This window comes from Octopus bimaculoides, chromosome 18 (assembly GCF_001194135.2).
Source record: "Octopus bimaculoides isolate UCB-OBI-ISO-001 chromosome 18, ASM119413v2, whole genome shotgun sequence".
Classification (NCBI taxonomy): domain Eukaryota; kingdom Metazoa; phylum Mollusca; class Cephalopoda; order Octopoda; family Octopodidae; genus Octopus; species Octopus bimaculoides.
Genome location: NC_068998.1, coordinates 796,960 through 807,238, shown reverse-complemented (window position 1 = coordinate 807,238; position 10,279 = coordinate 796,960). Strand labels below are relative to the sequence as shown.

General features: G+C 37.4%; 1 protein-coding gene across 1 annotated transcript in view; it reads left to right on the top strand.

Annotated features, from left to right (window-relative positions):
* LOC106874270 (myosin catalytic light chain LC-1, mantle muscle) overlaps nucleotides 1-8,588 on the top strand; it is a 29,113-nt gene extending 20,525 nt beyond the window's left edge. Inside the window, exons 2-5 of the mRNA XM_014921933.2 lie at nucleotides 783-929; nucleotides 1,491-1,658; nucleotides 3,666-3,752; nucleotides 7,756-8,588. Coding sequence (XP_014777419.1) covers nucleotides 783-929; nucleotides 1,491-1,658; nucleotides 3,666-3,752; nucleotides 7,756-7,793 — 440 coding nt within the window. The 3' untranslated portion in view covers nucleotides 7,794-8,588. The remainder of the gene's footprint in view (nucleotides 1-782; nucleotides 930-1,490; nucleotides 1,659-3,665; nucleotides 3,753-7,755) is intronic.
* The last annotated feature ends 1,691 nt before the right edge of the window (nucleotides 8,589-10,279 follow it).

Genomic DNA, 10,279 nt, shown 5'->3' with positions numbered 1-10,279 from the left:
AGAGAGAGAGAGAGGGAGAGAGAGAGAGGGAGAGAGAGAGAGAGAGGGAGAGAGAGAGGGGGGAGGGAGAGTGAGAGAGATTCTTATGGAGTGGCTTATGTATCTCAGTTGTTAGAGACGCTTTATAGAATTGTTGATATCTCCACTGACATCCTCTTGAAATGATTTACATCTCAGTAAACTTTCATACACACTTGTTTATATCTCCATAGAAAGACACCGGAACGAGTTCTATCTGCCTCTATAGATATCCATAGATAGCATTGTGTTGCTTCTGTACTTCCATAGAATCGTTGATTCATGTCGCCCCCTCAGTCAAGAGGAACCTCGTAAAACCTTTTCAGAGTTCACCTTTCTGTATTCCCAAAACCAAGTTCTCGTAATTCTGACCTTAGTTTCATCGAGACCGTTCAGCCTCGGAGTGTGAGTTCACGTGGCAGCAGTCATTGAGTCGAAGACCATACATTTTAGATGGAACTCCACGAAGCATTGAAACCAGGATGTTGCTATTTATGAAGTCTCGCTACATGAGTTATGTGCTGGTGGGTTCAATACCAACCAACAGCTCTGAGTGAGTGACATCATACTTGGCTGAGTGAGAACATCTCTGCGTGGAATTTCATATTTTCAAAGTGAAATTAATGTTAAAAAGTGATGAACGCCACTGCATCTTAATTCTCTTCGTCTTTATAACTGTGATAATAAAATATAATTATTGTGGTTCAAGTGACATTTCTAATTAATTTGTTTTTCTTCATTCTTTCTGTCTTTCAATTCTGCAGAGGTACAGGATGTGTTCGATCTGTTCGATTTCTGGGATGGCAGAGACGGATTGATTGATGCTGTTAAAGTTGGAGACTTACTTCGTTGTGTGGGTCTCAATCCCACACAGGAATTGGCCAGGAAACATGGCGGCACCAAAAAAGCAGGTAAGATGAACATCACACACACACACCTGTACATATACATTCAAATGCACATTTACTCTCTCACACACACATCTACACATATATATATACAAGCACAGCTACACATTCACATATCAAAGCACATTTACACACACACACACACACACACACACACACACACACACACACACACACACACACACACACACACACACACACACAGATTCTCTGATGCTTTCCTCGCCCCCACCCCACCCACCTCTGGATCATTCTCCTGTGGACCCTTCTGATCCTCGGCCATTGGTCGTCCCTCAGTGCTCCTCAGGCACTTCACCAACTCGTTTCCTCTTCTATTCTTCCCACCCTTTGTCAGTCTCCGCTACATATTCATCCTGTATTTTAAACTCATGTGAGTCTTCCCTCTGTCGAGGTTCTTCTCCACACTTGTTCATTTCTTCCATGTCACCATTCTGACAGAACCTACGAAGGCTATGGGCTCAGAACCTTCCCCAAAACTCAATAAAAAACACAGAATATTTCTTTAAAAATACCTCTTTTTCTTGTATTTTTTCTTTTTCGTAGGAGAGAAGCAGTTGACGTATGCCGAGTTCTTGGCCTGCTTCGAATCGGTGAAAAAGGAAACAGACACTGGAACATTTAAGGATTTCATCGAAGCCTTCAAGAGTCACGACCGAGAAGGATTAGGTTATGTTTCGGTTGCCGAACTTCGTCAGATTCTAACAACAAGTGGTGAGTAAACAAACCCTGGTCTACGCTACACTGACAGTGGGAATAAAAGATCTTGAATTGAGGTTTCTCGAGCAGCGAAACATCGTATTCTGGTGCAGGAAGTGGGAATTAAGTCCTTCTTATGATATATATATGTATATATGTGTTTGAAAACGCCACTATATAAAATAAATTTTAATTTATAATTTTCTCAGAGATATTTTACATGTTTCGGTTCTTGAAAAAAGGAACCTTATCAAAAATACATATTTAAAAAAGAAATTGTAATTAAAAGAAAAGTTCATAATTGTTTCTTATTGGTGTCAACATAGTCCACGTAGGACCGATTTTTTTGTGTGTGGAGGTCACTCCCGTTTACCATTACCAACACGGTCACTTCTACTACTACAACCAACGATTCAAGTCAACGCACGAGACAGCCATTATGTCCCCACACAAAAAATGCTCCCACGTGGACTATGTTGACACCAGTATGAAACAATTATAAACTTTTCTTTTAATTACAATTTTTTTTTAAATATGTATTTTTGATAAGGTTCGTTTTTTCAAGAACCGAAACATGTAAAATATCTCTGAGAAAATTATAAATTAAAATTTATTTTATATAGTGGCGTTTTCAAACTTCTTTTTTATAAATATATATATATATATATATATATATATATATATATACATGTGTGTGTGTGTGTGTGTGTGTGTGTGTGTGTGCGTGTATACAAGCTAATTAGATGTATTTTCCCAGGTGCATATTACTAAGTTGACAATAAATTGCAGCCGGTTGGCCAGATGGGTCCTTAGAACTTTCAGAACGAGAGAACAGGAAACCTTGATAATCCTCTGTCGTTTAGATTACTGCTCCCAACAATGATCACCGATGGTAAAATTAACAACGGAGCTCGAAGCAATCAATGTGGCTCTCTACCGATTCTACTACACACCTGCCTTTAAAAAAAACAAAACTAATAAACAATGACAATTGCAGCGTGGAAGATGTTTGTAAGCCGTTTGAAACAGACAAAGCTTCGTGTTGCAGCGCGAAAATTTGTCAGTGAACAGGTCGCAGTCTCAAAGCGACAAAAATATTTTGACAACGATTTTTGTGTGTTCTTAAACGGCTTACAAACATCTTCCGCGCTGCAATTGTTTTCGTTTCAGCACACGATCTCAACTCAAGTCACTTGCTATGCAAGTGCATCTCCGAAATAAACAATGACAGTCATAAAAATACGGAAATAAACGAATTACTGGAAAGATTATGTTAGTAACAGTAGAGGTAGAGCAAGGGGAATAACTCTTGTCAATATTTCATTCAAACTTGTTTTTGTCGTGGAGAATGTTGAAGATTTTTGAACTTCGAAGCCAACAGTTCGCGTCACGTTAGCAGAACCACATTGAGTTTATTACCTAGGACACCTCATTGTTAAACAGGGCCACGTCATATTTATTAGTGCTTAAGAGTCAAGGCTATAGTGATGCACTTGTTGGGGCAGGAGCATACTGCAATTAACGGGTGCCTTTGTCAGTATTAAGTTTTAATACCGAAAGAGAAAGTAGGATAGAGAGAGAAAGAGTGAGAGAGAAAGAGTGAGAGAGATTGAGAGAGGCAGATAGACAGATTTTGCTACTCAAATCCAACCTGAGTTATTTCCCATGATGGTTAAATTGATCAAAATATAATTCGAGTTATTGCCGTTCTTTTCTGAGCACATAATTAACTATCTAATAATGTCCCCAGCATTAATTGTGTTCAGTTATTTATTTAAATTAGCGCATAAACTTATCATGATCGTTACTGGTTTTAAGAATACTTATACTTTATCGAGGTATGTTAATATCTATCTATCTATTTATCTGTCTGTCTGTCTGTCTGTCTGTCTGTCTGTCTGTCTGTCTGTCTGTCTGTCCGTCAGTCTGTCTATCTGTCTATCCACACACACACACATGTATGTCTGCCTATCGACACACACTCAATATGTGTGTATATTTATTTAAACTTCTTTCCAACAGGTGAAAGACTTTTAGATCGTGAGGTGAATGAAATCTTCCAGTTTACAGACTTACGAGAAAATATTGACGGCAACGTGAAATATGAAGGTAAGGAACCTGTTTATCTCTTTTCATTGACTGATTATGACATAAGCGATTGATTGCGAAACAGCCGATTGATTATTTCGCAATAGTTTGATTAGGATACAGTTGATTGATCATGATATGATTGATCATGATATGATTGATTTTGGCAACACATTCATTAATAACACGGGTTGCTTATTACATAAGTCACATCTTTGCCGGTATGTAATGATAAAACTAGAATAGTATGACATAGCTAGCATGTTAAGAATTACTTTAGCTCATTGTGACATAGCTGAAGGACTATAATACTGATTTCAAATTTTGGGACAAGGCCAGTAATTTCGGGGGAGGAGGAAAATCGATTACAGCGACACCAGTGTTCAACTGGTACTTATTTTATCTACCCGAAAGGACGAATGGCAAAGTCGACCGGCGGCGATATTTGGACTTAGAACGTAAAACTGGAGGAAGTGGCACTAATAGTTTTTCCCAGCGCTCTGACCATTCTGCCAGCTCGCCGCTGAAGGACTATAATATTGCTAAAACATTCTGACATTACTGATTAAATATGATACTGAAAATTAGATTTCTGACTTGATTAGATAATTTATATCAAATTAAAATTCCATCCGGTATATAATAACTGTACAATGTTTCAGAACTTTCTTCTCAAAACTTTACAGTTGAGTTCCTGTACCTGATGGCATAAACGACACACGGGTATATTAACCGCATCCCTTCAGAGTTTTTTGAGAAAAAGTGCGTCCTATACGCATCAATTTGTTGTTATACATACATACATACATACATACATACATACATACATACAAACATACATACGAACATACATACATACATACATACAAACATACATACATACATACATACATACATACATACATACATACATAGATGCTATGGGCATGTCCGTGATCTCTTTCGTTGATATCGTGTCTCACCAACCACTGAAGAGGCGTCTGTGTGTGGTCGATCGACATACTAGACGTAGCAAAGAAATTTCTCTCAAATACCACCACCACAATGTCCTTAAAATAGAAAAACGCACATTCTATATAATCTGTGAAAGTCCAAGAAGTTTATGAAAATCTCTGCTACATTAAGGACGCCAGCTTTGCTATTACTGCTTTACTGTTAGGTTTTCTTGCAGCTGGCGTCCATGAATATTTTACTCAATCATGTAATACCATACGCATTCTCTATAATCCTATATATCTTCCCAGTTACTCCAATATTTAGCAATCATTGTTGGTCCAAGTTTCAGTGATGAGGCCTAATATGATAGAAACAAACTGTGTTGTCTCCACTCTACTCAAGTTCAGACTCATTCAACAATGGATTCCATATTTGATAGCGTTTTAGATAATTAAAATTTTGTAGTTGTCTCCCCTAAACCTCCCCCCACCACCATCCATCTGCATCTCTTTACAAGAAGAGATTATTTTCATAATGATCGTTGTCATCATTTAAGGATCACATTTTTATTGATTACGTTTTCTTTCAAATATGATAACACGATGCCTTATACCACACACACACACACACACACACGCACACACACACACACACACGCACATACACACACACACACACACACGCACGCACACACACGCACGCACACACATTTCTATATATTGTAATGCTCGGTAATTGTTATGCTAGAAGATCACCGTAAAATACAGGTGGAAGTAGAAATATTAACTTTTGTAATCGTATTTTCTATATGTAATTTGCTTGTGCTACGTCGCATATAAAACCCAAAACATTATCATCATCATCATCATCACCATCATCATCATCATCGTTATTATTACTTGTTTCACCAATGCAAAAGCATCTTGAAAGCTACGTGAAGGAATTTCTGTATATGCATTCGAACACCGGTACAAACGCTCAGACTGTTACCACAGACACTCGCACACTCGCGCATATATACATGCAGTTACGTACTCATACACATATACTGGGACACGCTTATAAGCATGCATAGCTCACCACAGACGCATACACATACGTATTCATCTGCATGTGTAGGGATTCCCTTTCATCCGGTTCGCTTTCCTTTTCTCTCTGTCTCTCTCTATCTCTCTCTGTCTCTCTCTTTCTCCTCTCAACGTCTGTACATACATACATTATGTACATACATACGTATATGTATGTATGTATGTATGTATGTATGTATGTATGTATGTATGTGTGTATGTATGTATGTATGTGTGTTTGTGTATGTGTATGTATGTGTGTGTTCGTGTGTTCGTGTGTGCGCGTTTATGTGTGTGTAAGTATGTATATGAATGTACTGATGGAGTTAGAAAGAGCGAAAAGAATGAAAGAAACACAGAAAGAAAAGAAAAACAAACAAAAGAGAAGGATATAAAGAAGATAGTGGGAGTGGGGAGGTGTCAGGGGTCGCTGGAGCCTTCGGTGAATTTCAACCTGTTTAACTTATTTTTGGCCAATGTTCAAAGGAACATAAATATTCCCAGTTTGGTCGTTTAATGTAAACAAGAGAGAATATTGCTGGGCAGATCAATACGGTAATATATATATTGTGGTGAAAAGACTAGAAATGTTAAGCAAGATTCAAAGAGATTAACTGTCAATGTGAAACTATGTAGCTATCGTTTTTGGATATGTACACAATAAACTAAACAAACTGTTTTTGTAAGCCCTGATGAAAGACTTACTGTTTCACAACGAGGCTCAGTAAGCGTTCCGCCATTTTAACATCATCCATTTTAGATGAACATGGCGAATTTGTTTCACTAAACTGTTGCATCGTTTTCCAGTCACACACGGCAGATCAAGCGTAGAGCTATTCGCTGATTATTGATCTGATTTGTTGATTTGCAGGCAACAAAAGATTTTCTTCAGCATTACAGGATTTTTCTGTTAAACTTTGGTTGTGTGTTTTGCGTGCGTTAAAACTGTGGACACAAGAAATGCAGAAGAAGCTGATGCAGTTAACATGTCAGAAATAATTTAGAGATCAATACCTCCATTTTCCTGCTAACATCAATGATGATTTGTCTATGATTAGATACATAACTTACATATAAAGAAGAGAAACAATAATGTACAATATTGTGGTGTTCATGCCTTTTACTAAAGCATTGTTATTTTTTGAATCATCAAACACCAGAAGATACGTTTCAGTTGGTTGGGCAGAAAAGAACCATGTATTGTACTGGAATAGCCAACGTTTTCATATGTAAATTATGTATAAATTATTTCCCTTGTATATATATATATATACTGTATGTGTGCATGTGTGTGTGTGTGTGTGTGTGTGTGTGTGTGTGTAAATAAGTTTGAGTATGTCTGCCCGCTAGCCCACCCCCTCCATATCTGCCCTTACACAATTAAAACATTAACATAAAATCCTTTACCTGCAACAGAAAGAATACGCCCTTCATCCACACCCTACTGCGACTTACAAATACATATCACTGTATACACGCACATCCGTTTTACTGTATACACCCATACATATCATTACGTACATATATACATATTACTGCCTACACACAGGTATATGAGTGCATAATATATATACATACACTGAAGGAGGCGAGCTGGTAGAATCGTTAACACGCCAGGCAAAGTGCTTGGCAGCATTTCGTCTGTCATTACGTTCTGAGTTCAAATTCCGCTGAGGTCGACTTTGCCTTTCATCCTCCTGGGGTCGATAAAATAAGTACCAGTTGAACACTGGGGTCGATTTAATCGACTTACCCACTTTCCCGAAATTGCTGGCCTTGTGCCAACATTCAAAACCGATATACACACACTGCTACCTCTGACTCTGAAACTGTATTTTTAAACCAAGAAATGTTGTACTTTTATCAATTGTTGTTTCTTCCTTCTTCTCTGCATGTTTTGCTAAAATGACATTAGTAACTGCAGTAGGTATACATATTGCACAATGTGCATTATAATATATCGGACTGTGTTTATTATTGAAGAGACGTTTGTTAGAATATACACAATGTTCTCCTTTCAGATTTTATCAACGGAGTCCTGTCTGGAGGAAAGTCCTAGACTCACAGACCCTCACAACCATCACTTACCATTTCCCTTTTTGGCGTGTCTTATTTAATTTATTTTTCGCAAAAATACCAACACAAAATTGCAGCTTCCTTGATTTACACACAGAGAATCAAAACAAAATATGTAAAAAGACAATGACAGAAAAAAAAAACAAAACGAAAATACAACACAAAGAAAACTCGGGAAGCTAATATATTTTGTTGAAATGCATTTAATTATCTTAATTAATGTTTTGTTAATTAGTTAATGAATCTTTGGAATCTTCAACGTATTTGTTAAAATGGACAGGAAATATACTTAAAGGAAAAACGTTGATTCCTCACAGATTCCTGAATATGAGGAATCACGAGAATATGGAATTATTTTAAATATTGTAAACCTATTTCAGATTTCGAATACTACACTTTTAATAAGTTTTGATATCTATTTTTATATAAAGTAAAAGTTAGATTTTTATATAAAACGTTATTAATCTTGTAAATGAAAAGAATAAAATAAAAACTTTTGAGCGCTAAAATCAAACCTAGCTATACGCATAAACACACACACACACACACACACACACACACACACACACACATGCATACACCTAAACTTGCAACACAACAATAAGAATCAATGCATTTCTGAAGAACTTAAAGACTATGTATGAAGATGCTGGTAACAAATGGTTATTTTGACCCGAATGGAAGCGACTAAGAACCGGAAAGAAATGAAACATTACAAGCATGTATAATGTGGAGTAAAAACCTATTTTTAAAGGTGAAATAAATTATTTGAAGCTCATCTCAAGTTTCATATTGCTATTTATTATTTTAGGGAACTTTCATATCTCACCAGTCTTTCTCCATCACTCTATCTCTTTCTCACTTATTTTCGGTCTTCTCTCCTCTCTCTCCCTCCTTCAATGTTACTAATTACGAACGTAGAATGAATTTTGTAACAGAAAAACGAGAGTAAATGCCGAAAATAAAACACAACCACATATATATCCAAAAATATAAGGAGTGGAACAAGTAGAATATTGCAAATATTCTACGTGTTCTACGTTCTGACTTCAAATTCTGCCGAGGTCGACTTTGCCTTTCATCCTTTTGGGGGTCGATAAATTAAGTACCAGTTGCGAACTGGGGTCGATCTAATCGACTGGCCTCTCCCCCAAAATTTCAGGTCTTGTGCCTAGAGTAGAGAAGAATATTCTACGTGTTCCACTCCTTATATTTTTGGATATTTATTTGCATTTTTAGCAGCGTTAATTGCTAAGCCATGAATTGTATGGAAACAGCTAGCGTATCGAAATTGCTTTTAACTTCGATTTGGGAAGAAAGGTGTAACTTACGATGTTGATAAACAAATACATACATACATACATACATACATTCATACATACATACATGCATACAAAAATACCGTGTTGATGTTGTCAAAATTCCAATGAAGGAGCCTTAAATAAAACTCAATCATGACATACATAATACATACATACATGCACGCACGCACGCACACACGCACGCACGTACACACACACACACACACACACACACACACACACACACACACACCAATTTTCACTCAGCTCCACGAAGTATTACGGTTTCGTGGGCGCAGAGGACGGATACATCTCAATTGAGAAAAGTGTAATGGATTTCAGATCAATGCAAGATGGCTTCTTGTTATTAGTCCTCTGCTGGATAACTCACGTCACGTGGTGTTAATGGTGGAGAAGCGACACCAGTTCTTCTCTTTATTTGGCAGCTGACACCACTGCGATTGCAACGCTGCAGTCATTGACTGGTTCTGCGGCATCGAGAAGAAATAAGCTTGCAAGTTCAACCAATTCTACCCTTCAGTATCGAAATGCCTCCTCCTGAAGACCTTAGACTTTGGTAGGTGATTTACCAATATCGGTGCCGTCGATATCAGAATTAGCATGAACTCTAGAAAGTGAATCTTGGTTCCTGGTGATTTTATTGGGTACAAAAGGAAGGCGATCCGATGCTCGGTGTATCTATGAGAAGTTACAACGATGCTGAGATCGTTGACCTCATCTGATAATTTATCCTAGATAGTCTTAGGCAGTATATATATACACACACCACAACTAGGTCCTACAGAGGGATGATGATCTAGCAATCTCAAGCCATATGAACGACCACGTCATGTAATATGTTCAGAAAAGATCACCAGAGAATTCAGCCGATCCAGAAGCGTTAGCATCAGTTTGACAAAGGTCGACTTCCTGGATGCTCAACGACGAACAGTTTGCATCAATAGAAATCTCCTGTGCATTCCCACCTCATCTCTTACTGCAGTTATAAAGCTTGTGGCAGACAGAAGTAGAAGAATCTTTCCGGCAAAAAATTATTGTTGAGTTAATAGGAATGATCATTGAAACAAATAATCGTTTGTCGAAGCTATTTTTTGATACGGTTTCGATTCTGAGTAGGATGAATTTAATTTTTAATATGTATATATAT